The 18345-nt window shown below is 38.2% G+C and overlaps 1 protein-coding gene across 7 annotated transcripts in view; it reads left to right on the top strand.

Annotated features, from left to right (window-relative positions):
• Window positions 1-18345, top strand: part of LOC134542087 (tyrosine-protein kinase Src64B) — an 87880-nt gene that overhangs the window by 38838 nt on the left and 30697 nt on the right. For all 7 annotated transcript variants that reach the window (XM_063386053.1, XM_063386028.1, XM_063386038.1 and 4 more), the window contains exons 5-8: window positions 9504-9602; window positions 10409-10662; window positions 12724-12888; window positions 13839-14095. In XM_063386053.1, coding sequence (XP_063242123.1) covers window positions 9504-9602; window positions 10409-10662; window positions 12724-12888; window positions 13839-14095 — 775 coding nt within the window. The remainder of the gene's footprint in view (window positions 1-9503; window positions 9603-10408; window positions 10663-12723; window positions 12889-13838; window positions 14096-18345) is intronic.

The following is an 18345-nucleotide window of genomic DNA, read 5'->3' as shown; positions in this document are numbered from 1 at the left end:
CTCACATCTAAAACACGGCCTCTCATTGGCCGAAACCAAAATCGGTTAGCGTAATTTACAATATAAATACCGTAAATAACACTCATTAATACAATTGAAAACACAGAAATGCGGTAAATTTAAAACGAAAATTTCCAACAATGAAAATTTCTTTAAGTAATACCCCGAATAAAATCATCGTTTATTCGTTAAGTTCATTAGTCCTTAGAGGGGTATACTCAATTGACTGTCCATATAAGTCCATTTCAGGTCATAGAGCATAGCTCTCGTAGATATACATAATTAATAAAAATATATTTAAATAACTTTTGCGGGCGAACAATATACAAATTAAATAATAAAATTTCATAATAATAATAATAACAATCAAAATAATAAGACTTTATAAATAATAGTATCATTAAAATAAGTCATATCTTTCTGTGCATTATGAAAATAGTAACAGCACAACAAAGAACATTACTTACCTGTAACAAGTTTTCTTAAAATTTATTTTAAACTAATATTTTTAGTATGTGCATATTTTTTATCAATATATATTAATCAAAGCATATAACAACTTTCAGCTGTACAATTATGTACAGAAACCTAATTTCTGAAATAAATATGATTTGGCAATTCCTGTTGTGCGTCTTTATTCTTACAATAGTCCTTTCCAAGAACTATGTTATCTATCTTATTAAAACAGTTAAAAAAATTTTTAAATTGAAATACAGACTAATTGTTTGGATAAAGTATTCTGTTAGGAAAAATTAAATAATTATCTTTAAAAATCTCTCCAAAAGCCATTTAGTAAATTAATGTATCATTGCTACTATTGCACAGAATTGCCGCCCTTGTCAATCATATTGAACTGCAATCGTTGACCTGTTCAAAACAGTACAATGTGATTGGCAGTTTACCGTCTCTCTCGCACTGTGTACAACGAATAGCCTTGTCGCCAAGCGGCGCGCGCACCACACATAAAAAAAAAAAACTTGGAGCGACTGAGTTTCTTCTTCTCCTCCTTTTTATTTTTTTTTTTCTATCGTCATTTCGCCCGTTACACCAGACAATTCGCGCAATTTTAATCACTTTGCAACGGGTCGTCGCCGCTAGCAGACCTGCGCTCGAATGGTCCACGGGTTTTCCCGCGCAAAATCTTCTCTGCTGGACCTGCTGCAGCTCTCCGACGGCGTCTACTCCCTTGAGCCGCTCCTGTTGAGAGGGACGTGGGAGGACATACTTACTGTAAGTAGCAATCTCATATGGCTGTAACGGGTGTATGTACATGTGAGTCAACAATGTGACGTTCTCCAGGACACGTCACGGCAGTGGATCAACGTCCACCCGCGGTGCAAACGACATCCCCGGCGGCGGCTGAGGAGGCATCGGGACAGCGCCCGACCTCAAAGCGGCCAACACCAACACCTGCTCCACACCAGACGTCGGCGGGTTTGGCGTGTGGCGGCTCGCAGCACCGGACACCACGGCTCCTAGCTCCGCGGCGAACTGCGGCTGCAGCTGCCGCCCTACCCCACGAACACGTGAGAGGCGGCGTCGGGACGTCTGCGGTGCTGCTCGTGTCGGCGGAACCGCCATCTCACAAGGACGCACTCGTCGGGTCCCATCACTGATAGGTACACAGCCGTTGCGAACCGTATTGTGTACATTTTAACTAACAAGTGTCCCGGTCATTAAACAGTCTTAAAACTCTTCACTCATGTGTGAATCGTGCACTTGTAACGCACGAATGTCGGCAGGCTAAGACATCTTCTGTGCTTAACGTAGCCTATCCACAAGCCAGTTCAGTATAAACTAAATCTATTAAAACAAATAGTAACTAATGGGATCAAATAACATCAGATATTAAATAATAAGTATAGTAACTTAGGCTAAACATTCAATAACTTTCAAAGTGAAATTGTTACATCTTAACAATAGGTATCATTAGCTAGATAACATTCAAGCATAACTAACTAAACTGATTTTCATGTTAATGAAATGGTTTGTTTACATCATTGTTAAGCATCCTTATGCCTTCAGGTTGTATCTGTTTTATTCTATGTACAATTTCATTATGCATCTCGTACATTTCCATAAGCATCATCTCACAATCTTTCATAACTTCATAATATCAACAATTGATAAAATTAATAATTCTCACTAACATCTCATATCATATACATAAAATCATATTTACAATATCACTTCAAGGAACATTTCATATATTACATCATTAAAAGCATTTGTTTATGTTAGCAAACAAATCAACAATAGTTTGGATTTCGTTTAAGTACACGCATCATGTGTAACTTGTGCTTGGAAAGGGAACGCACAGTGTTTCCTTTTTTTTTATCTCTCTTTTATCGCAGCTTTTCGCTCGGCGAAGGCGGCCTTTCTTTTTCTTTTATTTTACTCGAGTGTCTGGTGAACTTTTATTTCTACCATTTCTCGCAAGGTAGTATTTTTTTTCTGTAATCAGCTGGGTTCTCATATAACGCAAACAGCTGTTTGGAAAGTGTATAGCAGTCTCCCTCTCATCTCAACCATTAGTTTCGTTTTCAGGCATCCGATGCGGGCTTCGCAGGATCCTGACTGTGTATTCATATCATTCAGAAATTTCTCTGATAGGAATTGTTTCTTGTTAAAATCACTTGAGATTCATGATCTCGATGAAAAGGATAATTCTATCCTGACAAAGCCAAGTGAAACAAAAAAAAAATGCTTTCATGATAGCTTGCAAATTTTTTATTTTTTCTTTTTTTTTCTTTTCTGGCTGGCTCAATTTTGCAGTAACTTAGTACTTGTTTATAATACAGCCTGCTGACATTTATTGCAACAGTGTACTAAGTCCGCGACATAGTTGTTAGACATTGAGTTTTTCAGGTCTTCGTTTGACATCATATTCGCCTACTCGACGATTACAAACATAAACAAACAAAATCTCAAGTGCCACGTTGAATGAAATTACAAGTCTTTTGTATAGTTTTTTTTTTTTTTTTTTTTCACAATAAATAACACAAAGTCGCTCGTATATATCTTGTTATCATTTCATAAATATCATTATTTAAAATAACCAATCAAATTAATTTAAAGAAATAGCTTTCTAATACTGAGTGGATTTGTATGCGAAAGGAATGCATACTTTTCTACTCTGCATTCAGGGCAGAATGCAACCCTATGAGATCGTTTGCAAAGCCCTACTTCAATCATAGAATTCGTGTAAAACAAAAGTATTACATTTGCAAAAAAAAAGAATATTTTTTTTTTTATCTTCTTCTGCAGCAGTGTTTGATAACAGAAAATGATAAATCTCGGCGATTCTTAATAAATTCAGTGGTGTGTTGTGCTTCGGAAAAAATGGAGTAACCACATCAGTAATTCAAGGTAACCTTATCATTATTATTGTTATGCTAGTAGTTGCAAAGTGTTCATGTGCTTCTTAGATGCTTTGTAGAACAGTGCTCACCCATGTTTACACAGCTAGGCCATACTTCTCTCACACAAGTTAGTCGACAACACATAAGCTTGACATTTCTTTTTGCTAGTTAGTATGATAGTACTTACAGATAGGCGCATCTCATTACACAGATTCAGATATTACTGTTAGTGAACTTATACTCACACGAAGAATAATGCAGACCAACTGACAAACAATATTATACACATAATACACTATTAAATTCGAAGATTCATTACATCTGTGTGGGTGGCATTTCACTTCACCTCACTACAGGCAATAATAAGCGGGAATTGCACTTCCGCATCGACGCGACGATAATGTACCAAGCGGGTATCACACTTCCGCTACACATTAGGTACCTGTCAGTGGTTGCAATACGCCTCACATGGCGTATCAAATTACACAGTAACCATTTAATACCTTTCACATTTATACTGGTCTGGTCCTGGCTCTGACCTAGACATTCCGATTGCGCTCAGCTGTTATGCTACCTATACTCGTACTATACAGGTGTCTCACTAGCTTGTGTCGAACTTGTTCACTGGGACACAGGTTTCTTGTAGGCTCTCAACTGCGAAATATTATACCGGCCTACTGGTCGGCCTGTAGATGGTTCTCCCAGAGCATAACAGTTCTCTTGAACTATGTCAGTTATGACATATGGTCCGTCGAAAAGCAGAAATAATTTCCTGGTGACATTCTCCCATGCCTTGCTGACAGGAGATGTTTTCTTGAGCACAAGGTCGCCGATATTAAATTTAGACAATTTGGATGCTGGTTTCCTTCTTCTTCGTACATCAGCTTCTGCTGTGAGCTTCATTCTTACGAATGCTTCCACTTCTTCTCCTGTGGGTAGTCTTGTCCTTTCGGGCTCCTTGTCACAGTGGGGTATAAATTCAGGGTTGATCGTACAGAGATCCTTAATAGTTTAACGTGCCAGTGTTGGCACGTCCACCTGGAGCTGGTGATCTGGCTCCTTCTTGACGATTCCATTGTCGGTTCCCTGCTGCTTCAGACACAGCAGCTTTGAATTCTGCTGCCAACTGATTTGCTGGTCCCTGGTTGTAGTACGTCGTCTGCTGAGATGTAGACGGTGCAGCAAATGGTGGTGGGAATGTTGTCATCTGTGTGTTCCGGTTGTACGAGAGGTGGCTGTTCTGGGCATGGCCGCCACTTGTCTCGTGAGTCCTGGGGGCATAGTGATATGGCGGGCGGTAGTCCTCAGGTTTGCCGTTGTAGCGGGGCTCGTCGGTACGGCGGTACTTCTTGCAGTACTCCAGCTCGTCTTCTGACGATGCTCTCCGGCGGCGGTCTGCTGACTCCCTGGGTGGCCGTGACTCTGGCGAGAATGATCTTCGCTTGTTGTGTCGGTAGTCCCCCTGCCTCCGGCGGTGGTTTGCTTCGTCATCGCTGTGGTAATTCCTGGAGTTGGACCACCACGTCTTTCTCTTGTAATAGGGGGTCTTCCTGTAGCCTGTCTGGTATTGATCGTTCCGGCTAGGTCCTCCTCCTCTTGGCTGCCAGTTCATTGTGTTTACCGCTGCCTGTCTGAGCTCCTTGGGTTTTCCCTCGCGATTCTGCCAGTAGTTGTGGACTGGCTGTTGTCGGTGGGGCTGTGATACCCTCTCACTCTCCTCCTTGGTATTGGGTGCTCTGTCCATTTTCTCAAGTTTATCATAATTGAGAAGGCGCTCGCGGAACTCTGTCACATCACGGTACGGCAGGCCTGACAACTGCTTCTGATACTTGAGTGGAAGCTGCGTGAGGATGGCCGCGATGAATTCATCATCCGTCATGGGCTGATCCAAGTAGCGTGTCTTCTCAAACATTGCTGATAGATGCGCTTCCAAGGACGCGCACTTCCTTGGGTCATACTTCTCCGTGTGAAGCTGTGCACGGAGGTGACTCTGTATTCGGATGTTCCAATACTGGTTGTGGAACAGGGACTGGAACTGGGCGTAACTATGCGTTGATGCACTCAGCATCTCCCACCAGTAAAATGCCGGTCCTTTCAGGGCGCTGTTGAGACACTTCAGTATCTCTGTATCTCTCAAATGAAAGGTTGAGGTGTATTCCTCAAATCTTTTCAGAAAACGGATGGGGTTCTCTGTAGCTCTGCCAGCAAACGTGGGCATAGCTTCTGCCCAATGCTTAGCTGGATGGTGCATGAGCGTGGCCGCATCAATGTTGGATGGGCTCAATACAGGGGTTTCTCTGGGCAGATCCATTTGAACGGTAGGATGATTGTGGATGGGTAGCAGTGGAATTGTGTACATCTCACTGGGGTACGGTTGCCTGTCTACTGGGGCAGTCGGTACAGTTGACACAGGGGCTGTGTGTGACGGTACATGAGCTTGGCGGTCAGCTGACTCACTCCTGGGACTGGGGTGTACACTAAGGTGCTCGATTCTCTCTCGTAGTGTGGCAGTAGCCACCTTCATGTCCTCCAGTCTATGTTCGAGATGCTGGAGATGTCCTCGCACCTCCTCCCTAGCACTAGCTTGTCCCTGGTGTTCATTTGAGATCATGTTTCGTATGGATGTTACATGAGTCTCCAGACTGTCCACACGACTACTGTTCTGTGATACCTGCTCAGATATCTGCTGGACCTGTTCGTGTTGCTGGGCCAGCCTAACCTCAATGCTGTGTTCCAGGCTCTTTAATCCTGAGTTGGTCTGATCCCTCAGCGCTCCCAACTCAGTCGTAAGCCTCCCCATTTGAGTATTGTTCTGTTCTAATTTTGCATTTAGTTGAGTATTACTCTGCCGTAATAATTGCATGAGTGCTTCCAGTGTCACAGGTGATGTAGAAGTATTATCTGGCAATGGTGTGATGTTAGGGACAGTGGCCTCCCTTTCCTCCTGCTCCCCTGTTGCTGGTGACGTGGGCCGCCCTAACCTCTCAGCCACGGTGGTAGAGTGATCACTAGGTCCCTCCACACAAGTGTTCCCTGGTGAACCCCCTGCTGATGATGTCGCCGTGTCACTTCCTGAATTCCCTGTGTTATCGCAGTCTTCACACATACTGTCACGCCTACTCCTGAGCGAGTATGTGGGGTGGTTGTGTGCCATGTTATTATACTAGATTAGATACACTATGCAGGATCAAATGACAACTTGAAATAAGGTGTGACAACTCAGTGTCAACACACTCGGGCCCCACGTTTATGTGCGCCACTTTCTATACTATACTGCTGCTAAACTTATTCGGTGTGTTCTTACTGCTGGTGCCAGTACCATTAATAGTACTCGTTTATTTATATATAGACCCTTTTGTTGTGTGTGTGTTGTCGGGACAATATACACTGGCTGTCACTATTTTTCAAAATATATATATAGACATATATATATGTGTCAATGGTACTGTTATGCTCTTGTACTCTGACCCTTAGAAACATGCAAAAAAAAATGTTATTTATCATAAAACACACACTCTTGGACACAGGTAGCTAGGTAACATATATCAACACATAGGGATAGAATTCAGGTTTTTATTAATAATAAAAATTGCTATTCATCAGGGACAACTAACATATGTGTAGAGATAAAAATCAATATTAATATAATTAGATAAAAAAAATCACAGAAAAACAATCCTAACGATACTGAACATGACTCGTGGATATGCGCTTATGTAAATTAAAACATCAGGAAAACACGTAGCACACATGAATCGTTCAGAAAAGTTCGTTAGTGTATGTTCAGAAAATAAATCAAATGATGTTTTTACGGACGCATTCTTACATACCAGAAAATGTTTGAAATCATAGCACAATTAATAATTAGTATGATTACTGTTTATGTTTATATTTGGGTTCGTATTTGCCTTGACTTAACTCAGTTTATATGGTAGAGACACGAAACTTGTACTCCCATTTCACCTCTGGGTATCACAAAATAAAATAATAATTTAAATCTTGGAACTAATAATTCATGACGTAGTTCAGGATAATTGACACCTTTTACGTGAAAACTAATCAGTTTTTAGTCAAATCGGAGTTATTTACGACGAAATTACATACAGCTGGGTATGTCTATGGGCGATACAAAATGCAAGATCTTTACTTACAGATTTTCACTCCTAATAACATATCCGTCAGAATATGCCCTTATAATCTTACACATTATTTATTTATACGTCGTTTAAGCTCATCCTGAGTGTCGGATGGCATAATCTAGCTAGCTATATTTTAAATTTAAAATAGGCCTCGCGCCTTTGCGTCGGCATCAGACGCCTTCATACAACCAACCTCCTTATTAATTAAGACGTTCTAGACGCCTCACATCTAAAACACGGCCTCTCATTGGCCGAAACCAAAATCGGTTAGCGTAATTTACAATATAAATACCGTAAATAACACTCATTAATACAATTGAAAACACAGAAATGCGGTAAATTTAAAACGAAAATTTCCAACAATGAAAATTTCTTTAAGTAATACCCCGAATAAAATCATCGTTTATTCGTTAAGTTCATTAGTCCTTAGAGGGGTATACTCAATTGACTGTCCATATAAGTCCATTTCAGGTCATAGAGCATAGCTCTCGTAGATATACATAATTAATAAAAATATATTTAAATAACTTTTGCGGGCGAACAATATACAAATTAAATAATAAAATTTCATAATAATAATAATAACAATCAAAATAATAAGACTTTATAAATAATAGTATCATTAAAATAAGTCATATCTTTCTGTGCATTATGAAAATAGTAACAGCACAACAAAGAACATTACTTACCTGTAACAAGTTTTCTTAAAATTTATTTTAAACTAATATTTTTAGTATGTGCATATTTTTTATCAATATATATTAATCAAAGCATATAACAACTTTCAGCTGTACAATTATGTACAGAAACCTAATTTCTGAAATAAATATGATTTGGCAATTCCTGTTGTGCGTCTTTATTCTTACAATAGTCCTTTCCAAGAACTATGTTATCTATCTTATTAAAACAGTTAAAAAAATTTTTAAATTGAAATACAGACTAATTGTTTGGATAAAGTATTCTGTTAGGAAAAATTAAATAATTATCTTTAAAAATCTCTCCAAAAGCCATTTAGTAAATTAATGTATCATTGCTACTATATTTGATTTCTGGGTGATTTGTCCCTAATTTGCATTCTTTGAAATGTTGGGCCTTTAAGAAAAAAATTATATTAGAGAGTAAAACCATTTATTTATTTAGATTATTAACACTCTTCCACAAGTGTTGCGCTTCACACTGAAAGCTAAAGTCTGGCAGGCCTAGCAGCGAAGAGTAAGTTAGGTAACTGATGTCTTCGAACAACAGAAAGGCAGGAATGACTTACCTTGCTTCCAAGAATGTCTCTACATTCTAGCATTTAAGTTTGGCAACATGGCAGCCTGCCCCGTTTCTGTCAAGGGACTTGGAAGATTATCTTACCTGGGAATGCCCAAACCTAATAGAAAGAAAGATCGAACGTGGAAGAGAAACGGATATACGAGCGACCCTTGCTACCTGAACAGTACCGCCAGTGCAGACATGCGGAATTCTTCAACAGTCCAGAGAACCCCGTGCCGTTCAAGCTTTGCATCAGATCATATCAGATGCGAAGCTTTGTATCACAACAGAAGCTTCAAACAAAACTAATAGAAAATTTCCTGGTGAAGTCAAATCAAATATTTTATAGAGCTTCGATTAATTTGCTTAGTCTAAGCTTGGCACATGCCTAATAGCTGGCTTTCTAAATTTAAAGATATAGACTTTGGTAGTCTTAATTTAGTTATGTACTTATTGTTATTGATGTTATACATCTTACACTAGTCTTTTAAAGATTGTAGTTTAATTTACTTCCATTTTTTTTTTATAATGTTCTAAATGTGTTGTGAAGTTTTTAACTGTACTTACTTTATTTTTGTTAGTAGAAGTGCTGTAAAATAGCACTTCAGTGCTAAAGTAAATAAACTATTAACTAAAATAAATAATATTAGTACTATACCATCACACTTGTACATTTTCTTTAATCTGCCCATGAACAGGCAATGCCACCATCATAATTTTTTTTTTTTTTTTTTTTTTTTTTCAGTGAGCAGGATTGGTGGAAAGTGAGGCACTTGCAAAATGGAGCAGAAGGGTTGATTCCTCGAAATTTTGTTGCAGAGGAGAAGTCTGTGGAGAGTGAAGAGTAAGTGTTAGTGAAAGAAACATTTTTCCTTTTTTATACCAAGTTGAGTATTGGGACTCTAAACTTGACTAAATATTTAAACATCTTTGTTTATATATATTTTTAATTATAAATATGAATGAGAGATATAATTTATAGCTTCTTTCTGTTTTTATTTCAGTACAATGTTTCCTGTTTACATTTCACATTCCATGGATACATTTTCATATTGATTTTTGGAGGGTCAACATACAGTTTTTTTATTTCTATAGAGGACCTTATTACAATTTCAAATACCATTGCACGCTATATGAATTTTTCTTTTGTATTCCCTTTAAAACTACCTATATTGATGTTCAATAATCCGGCATAATCATCAATCTGGCAAGGCCGTGGTTCCAAACATGAAATACTTCTGACTGAAATTCTTGTTCAGCTAGCACATTTATTTCTCAATGCTTCCCAAATTTTTATTGCTGTCCTTTATAATGGTATTACCTTCCATTAGTACTATACCTAATAAAGAATATTTTGTCACTTTCTCATACCTAGAATTATTTATGAAATGTATACATTTTCTCTTGATTTTTGTGATCATAAAATTGGTGTTGGGAATCAGCTAAAAGAAAATAATAATAGTTTTATTTATTACTCCTTGTTGTCCTAAACCTATATGATAGGGTTTTGGAATATGATGTCAAAAATTGAAAGCTGATTACATACATATATACACATTGGGTAGGTAAATAAATATTGGCCTTAAAACTATTGCTGTTTAGTGTGATAGCATGTGCTGCATGAAAAGGAGCGTGCGTGTGTTCCCACAGCTGGTTCTTTACGAACGTGTCGAGGAAAGAGGCGGAGAAGCTGCTGCTCTCCGTGGAGAACCCTCGGGGAACGTTCCTGGTGCGTCCCAGCGAGCACAACCCGCAGGGCTACTCCCTCAGCGTGAAGGACTGGGAGGAAAACAGGGGCTATCACGTCAAACACTACAAGATCAAGCCCTTGGACAATGGTGGCTTCTACATCGCCACCAACCAGACGTTCGTCACCCTGCAGGCCTTGGTGCAAGCTTACACTAGTAAGTTTAGTGCCTCACCCTCCATGTAGATCAGCGATATAGTGGTGATACTAAACCGAGGGCCAGACTGACTCTCACTCACATGACTCACAGGCTAACCAAAACATACAACATGTAGCATGTCTTGAAGAAACAATCTAAGAAGAATTCCATCAAACATAATTTATTGTATTCATTTGAGAATATTGTTTTTTTGAACACACTGCTGCCAAGTTATTCTACACATGTATTGTCACGTGACGTGTCTTGAGTCTGGCTAGTGGATAGAGATCACTGGCCTTGATGTGTTTTGGTGCTGCACTTTAGGAGTTTGTCAAGTGGTTCAGGAATGGCTATTGGTATGCCGATAATCATTCAAATGATTTGGGTGCTGTAGCAGCTGCTTAACAGTGGGTCCTTTCCTGGAGGTGATGTTAGTCGGACTGGAATCCACCCCTTTGTGGCAAATGCTTACAAGTAGGGTTTCTCTTAGGTTTCCGTTCCACGAACAGAGAACACTCGGATACTATAGTTCACTGCGTTTATTGCCGTTGGTTCACTCGCACAGCCTCCCCTTACGCTCTGAATGGCCTTGGGCTAAATATATCTGTCTACTGATAAAATTGCTGCGAATGGCCTGGGACCGACTGTCTCCTACTAACCTGTTGCCATTAAGACACTGATGGCAGACTGTGGCTATGGCCTTTAGTTAGGCATATCCTTCTTCTGGACGGACTTCATTCTCTCTAACTGATTAGTGATGCATTCTCAGCACTCCGGACGTATCTCTCGATGACCGCTGCTGCGAGCGGTCAGGCGTCGATCTTTTTGCTGTGGTGAGCGAGCTCGACTGCTTTGTGGTGTCTCCCAACAAGACTGACTATAGCCGCAGCTGTACCTTCATATGCTTGGCCTCTTGGCTCTACCCTTTTGTACCGTGGAGGTCTGGAAGGCAGAATAATGCAATATGCACTCTTCCATGGGGATGATGGCCAAGCGACCTTAGATGGGGATGGGAATTTAAAACTGTGTACAATACATGCTCTTAGTTCATGCTAGGATGAAAAAAATTTGGCTACTGTTTGTAAAAACGTCATGCCAATATTAATAGGTAAAATTTTTGCCTGATAATTTGCATTTCATTTTCTGGTTTTGTCACAGCTGGAAAATAATTTTATGCCTATAGGCCTATTCTTGAAATTATTTATAAAGATGTGGAAATATTAAAGAAAACCATAATATACTATGGCTGGTTAAGCCAAGCCTTTAAATATTGTACTCTGTATTCATATTGTTTGATCATAATAATTTATGTAAATGGTTTATACTGGATTTTCAATAATTTTTTTCTAAGTTTTTTTACAAACATGTAAACATTCATCTTGAAAAGTTTTATTTTATTTTACTTAATCAGGATGTCCATATTCTGGAAAGTCAGGTAAGTTGAATTTGGTCAGGGAAAGTCAGGGTATTCACTGGGAAATGTCTTGCTCTTGTATGCAATCGTCCAGTCTTAGACACATTGTATATTCCATATAGTGCTTTAGTCTTTTAGAGCATTGTAAAAGGGCATATGCAAGGTTCTGTTTAAACTAGTGCAGCCTCAGGAATGGTGAAAGCTGGATTATCTTTATTTTTTCAGAAAATAGCAAAATAAGTAAATTATTTTTAAAAAATTGGTTATGGAAAAGTCAGGGAAATTTTTCTACAGGTTTTTGTTTGTAGACACCCTGTTAATGAATGATTTAACATCTTGTAATTTTGGCAACAAAAAAAAAACTGGCAGTAGTTTACATTTTTGGTTATTAATTGAAATTTTTTTTGTTATTAAATACTTGTGGATAAAACTAGAGTATATCTTACGCATAGAATAACAGTATTGTTTAGTAAGTAATTATGAAACATGAAACGGTAATCTTCGTTTTGGAGTAAAAATCAGATTGATTCATCTTTAGTTGTTTGTAAACAGTTGATGTTTTATTTTTTGTAAAGTAATTATTGTGATTGCATCTGTGACAGGTGGGTAATTTTCACGTCAAGTTGTATATTGGTGCCACACCTTATAATAATAACTTGTTACAGGAAATGCCCTGGGGCTGTGCCATGTCTTGGCTCGCCCATGCCCAAAGCAAAAGCCAATTGAAGTGGAGCTGTCATTCAACTTGAGGGACCGATGGGAAATTGACCGCAACGAGCTAGAACTAATACGACAACTGGGTCGTGGAAATTTTGGCGAGGTGTGGTATGGTGAGTGTTGGTCTTTACTGATATTTTATGTTGTTTTTTAAGATACTGTAGGTAACAAGTTTATAGTGGTGCATGCAATTACATTGTAATAAAAGTAAAATATATATAATTTTATTAGAAATAAAATATTTCTATTTCCTTAGTTGTATTAAGGCTACAAGGAGCTGATAACGTTTTTGTGGATGGCATGTAAATTTTCTGTCTTTGTGATAAGCCATCTAAAACCGTGGTGTTTGTTTGAAATTTAATATGTAATGTGCTGCTTTTGAGTTGAGAGACTTAATGCAGTATTTACAGTAACTAATTTTTTTTTTTTTTTTTTTTTTTTTTAAATTCTGATAGCCTGTTGATGCTTTTGTAATGTACTGTAAGAATATAAAATTGAAACCACATTTTATTGCGAATGCTTTTTGGTTTATTAGCAGCATGATCTTTAGAGAGGGACATACAAGGGTACATAAAACAGTGATTTTGAAAGGGAATTCACCATTGCCAGTTGTAAAAACCAACCCAGCTTTTGCTTGGAGTGACTTTGGAAAGTTGTGGGAATCTAAAAATCAGGGTTACTGGACTGGGTTCGAACCGGTGTCCTCCAGAAAACAAGTCCCAATATTTTACCTTCATGCCACCTTGCTCAGTGAAGCCAAAAATTTATTCAGATGGTGGTTTTGAATGCCTGGATCATTGTAGTGCATATTAAAAGATTTTTGCTCTTTTTTACACAGTTGGGACCTAGGTAGATAAAACTTTCAACCCTGAAAACAGCTATTCTATAAATTGAATTAAAATGATTACAATCACCATGCCAGTTCATACATACACAAAAGGATTGCTCATTTAATATTATAGGATAAAGTTAAGTGTATTCAACGTTATCTGTGCAGTTGTAGCAATTGTTAGTGAGACTTGTGGAGGCTGCAGCTACTCCAAGGCTATCACTGCTGCCGCAGGTACGTGGAAGGGCACGGAGGTGGCGGTGAAGACCCTGCGTCCGGGCACCATGTCCACGCAGGCATTCCTGGAGGAGGCGGCCATCATGAAGAAGTTCCGGCACCCGCGGCTGGTCAGGCTCTATGCCGTCTGCTCTGTGGAGGAGCCCATCTTCCTCGTGCAGGAGTACATGTGCAATGGCAGCCTGCAGGAGTTCCTCCGCAACTCCGCCCCCAACGCCCTGCTCTTCGGCGATCTTCTGTACATCGCCGCGCAGGTACGTCCACACTTGGAATCAACGATTTGCAAATAAAGTTAATTGCGAAAAATATTAGGCAACCGTGTGCAGAGCTTTAGGATAAACCACACAATTTGAAAAATGCTGAAGATATCAGAGTGGTGTCTGTTATGGAAAGCATTTAAGAACACGCTGGGGGTATAAGTAGTAGTTATGCTTACAGATTTTTTTTTTTAAATTTTTGAAGTTATGCTTCTTTAGGCACATTATGAAAAAATAAGGAATTTTTACGATACATGTGCACCATACAACAAATTTCCCTATATACATATGTGCTTTTAAATCTTATACTTTAGTGATTTATATTGAATACTGGTCAGTATAATTAAAAATATTTATTTATTGTGGATATTAATGATATAAATTGTGTTTATAAACCTTTTCAAGATTATTTATATAAGTGATGTTATATTACCGTATGTATAATGATGTCAGGTTGCTTGTAAGCTTCCATTGTTGCTGGCAAGGAGTTTGTCTCCTGGCCATTTTTATGGGAGTGTTTGTGAGGTTATGTTCCCATATGTATAATTTACTTGCATTAAAAATGATAAATTATTACATTATTATTTAATAAATAATAATAAACACACATTATTATTGATTATCAATATTAATGAAAGTTTATCTTTATTATTTTACTAAATCAAATAATTAATTTTATAACCATGTTTGTACAATAAAACCTTAGTCAGTGACGTAGCTAAGGTGACTGTGGCCACTGGCCAGAATTGAAAATGGTGCCCCCTCATGCATTAAAAGAGAGGGGGGAGGGTTCAGTAACCGTGAAACCGTCGCGGCGGCGCCCCTCCTGCTCCGGCGCCCCTGGCGGGGGCCATCCCTGCTACCCGCTTGCTACGCCACTGACCTCAGTATAACAAACTTGAAGGGACTGATTTTGGGTGTGTTTGTTATAATGAGGTTTCTTTAAAATTAGATGAATTCAAAACTAACAAGTGATTTGAACTACAAAAATAAATAGCTGTATAGTTAATAGAGTTGAATTCGGGATGTTAATGGCAAAAATTTTGCAGTTTAATGAAATGGAGAAATAGTTTACTTTGCTTCAAGCCAGCCTAAATGTTTTAGCTAGGTCAACCTTTTTGCCTCCCTGATCAAACGCATATAGAATTTTCAGTTTCGTGGTAAGAGATATTGCTTTCAGTTTTTTAGTCCATTATTGCACATAGTTTGTCCAACCTGATTTGCAAATAAACTAACTTATCCATAAAAACTAACCTCCAAACAAGAAAATATGTTAAGTAACATTTATTTTAACACAATTTGGAAACAACTCTTAAATTCCTGCAAATTTTAGTTGAGTAACACTTCCACAGAATCTAGATTGCATATCGGCATTCATTAGAAAAATCGCTAATTTTCACAGGACACAGATATAAAGTTGTGTTCAGTGGGAATTGTGATAAATTTCAAGGTGATGTTCGGAATTTTGATTAAAGTGCATTTTTTGTAAATGTTGGTACAATGTGTTCAACTTCACTAGCTTCAAAGTACGTTTCAGTACGTCAACATTTCTATGGTCAATCAATTGTAAGATGGTGGAATATATTTGCTGAAACATAATATACCGTATTTACCTGAATGCAAGACGATTATTTTTTCTCCCGGCAACGGTAAAATTTCACATTCGTCTTGCATTTGAAAATCTTGATTTTTGATGGTAGTTTGTCCCACATTTTTAGGCTAATACAATGTGAAATTACTTTTATGGGTACAGGCAATAAATAACTATTAACATTATAATCATTTAATGAAAAATACAGTAAAATTTCAAGCTAATTTGTACGCAAAAAGATTATAAAAAACATCTACGGTACTAGTCGCCATGCTTTGTTTATTTGCGCTCACACCATAGATAAAGTATGCACGAAAGAAGAAGTGAAACCTAGACTTGGGAGTTGGTAAACCAGGTCATTTCTCACGCTGAATTTTGTAGTACATGATATCTCCACTATGTTGCAAGCGCTATAACAATTTTAGTAACCCAAAGTGTTGTATACGTTTTAACAATGTTATTCTATGTAAACAAAATTGTTTATTTTCATTAATAAACAAATGCGGTAAATTGCGGGAACCTAAAATGGATAGTGTTGCAAGGCGAGGAACATCAAGTTCTTTTATAAAGAAAGGCTCTCGAACATATCACGATGCAAATTTTAAGCTCATTGTGGTAAAATATGCAGAAGAAAACAACAACATTGCTGCATCAAGACGTTTTGGCATATCCGAAGCAAACGTGCGACGGTGGCGGGGTTTGAAAGAGAAGTTGAGAAATGCCAACTCTACTCGTAAAGCTTTCAGTGGACCCAAAAAAGGTCGTTTCGGTGACATTGAGAAAACTGTAGTCGAATTTGTTTGTGAGAAACGCAACGAGGGGGTTGCAATAACCACTGAAATCATCAAAATGAAGGCCCGAGAAATGGCAAACAGTCTCAAAATACCCAGGACACATTTCAAGGCTAGTACAGGTTGGTGCGTGCGAATGATGCGCCGTTCAGGACTAGCTTTACGACGTAGAACATCATTGGCACAGAGATTGCCCTCTGACTTCAATGAAAAATTGATTGAATTCCAGAGGTATGTGATTGGCTTAAGGAAACAGCATTCCTATCTTCTTGGTCACATTGGCAACGCAGACCAAACACCAGTGTTCTTTGACATGCCCAAAAATACAACTGTAGCAGACAAAGGTGCAAAATCAGTGTTGGTGAAGACAACAGGAAATGAAAAGAATATAATTACTGTAATGCTAGCAGTGTTGGCAAATGGAAGAAAACTTCCTCCATATGTCATTTTACGCCGCAAAACTCTGCCAAAAGAAAAGCTACCAAAGGGACTCATCGTTAGATGCCAAGAAAAGGGATGGATGATGAATGAGTTAGTAATGGACTGGGTAAAGATTGTTTGGAATCGTAGGCCAGGTGCTCTTTTGAGGCAACGTGGTATGTTAGTGCTACAGAGCTGCCAACCATTACGGATTTTCCGTAATTATTACGGATTTTAACCCCGAATTACGGAATTACGGAACATCGCTGGTTTATTACGGAAACGAGGCTTTGTGCTGCGAGGTAACGGAGAAAATTCCGTTTCTGCTGTGCTTGTTTCGTGAACGCAGTTTGAATACATCGCTTGGTTGCACAAATAACGGAACTAGTAAGTGTGCGCATGTACGATGTACTGTCGAAATAAGTAAATTAATTCTCGTGTTTACAAATAATAATGGGATGGTATTACGTCCGTTGTACGATACAACTAGTACATATTCTCAGACTTATCGTTTGAAGGCTACTTAAATCACGATAATTTTTGTACGGTACTTTGGCTAACCTGTGTTGTTAATTTATTTCTTGAAAGCCATTTTTTTTTCATCATAGTGTTTTTGTCGTGTCTACAGACGTGAAATTTTTTTATGTTTTTCGATAGTGTTGTGTTCTTCAGTGCCGGTTTTAGAAATGAAGCGTGTGACAGAATAATGTGTATCTGGAAAAAAAAAAAAACACGCAAGTCTTCAGAGCTTTCGACTTAAATATTCAAAAGAATGGCCATGCTTGTCGTTTTCAAATGTTTGGAACGCCACGGTTTTGTAATGTATGCACGTGTGACTTTTCGATTGCACATGGTGGAAGGGATGACTGTAGACGGCATATTGAATCATAGAAACATGCAGAACATTTTAAAGCCGTGACGAGCAATAAATCTACTATATCTTCGTTTTTTCGCTACATCTGAAGAAACGAAAGTAACGAACGCAGTTATTGTTTACAAGTCCTTGTGTTTGTCTTGTTTGTTTACATGACATTTCTTATCCAACCAGGATAAAAAAAGCAAATAAAAAGACAGTTGCTTTAAAGTTTAACTTTGAATTGAAGATTCAAAATATCCAGTAAAATTATTAATATTTCTTACATATTCAGATGATTGTATTGTTCAAATATATTTTTTTTATTCATTAATTTGCATTGTATTCATATTTTTCTTTTTCTTTTGCATATTATTGTCCTTGTTTTATCTTGAGTGTGTGTTATAAAGCCCCAGGAAAAATTTATCGTGCATGATTTACGCGTACTTTTTTCATATACCTAATTGCCATTACTGATAGGTGTGATTTGAGGTTGGCAGCTCTGCTGCTAGATGCTTTTAGAGGCCACCTTACTCCACAGACCTCGTTGTTATACCTGGAGGTATGACCTCTCAGCTACAGGTGCTGGACG

Source organism: Bacillus rossius, chromosome 1 (genome assembly GCF_032445375.1).
Source record: "Bacillus rossius redtenbacheri isolate Brsri chromosome 1, Brsri_v3, whole genome shotgun sequence".
Classification (NCBI taxonomy): Eukaryota; Metazoa; Arthropoda; class Insecta; order Phasmatodea; family Bacillidae; genus Bacillus; species Bacillus rossius.
Note: the sequence above shows the minus strand (reverse complement) of the source record. Positions and strands in the feature narration are given on the sequence as shown.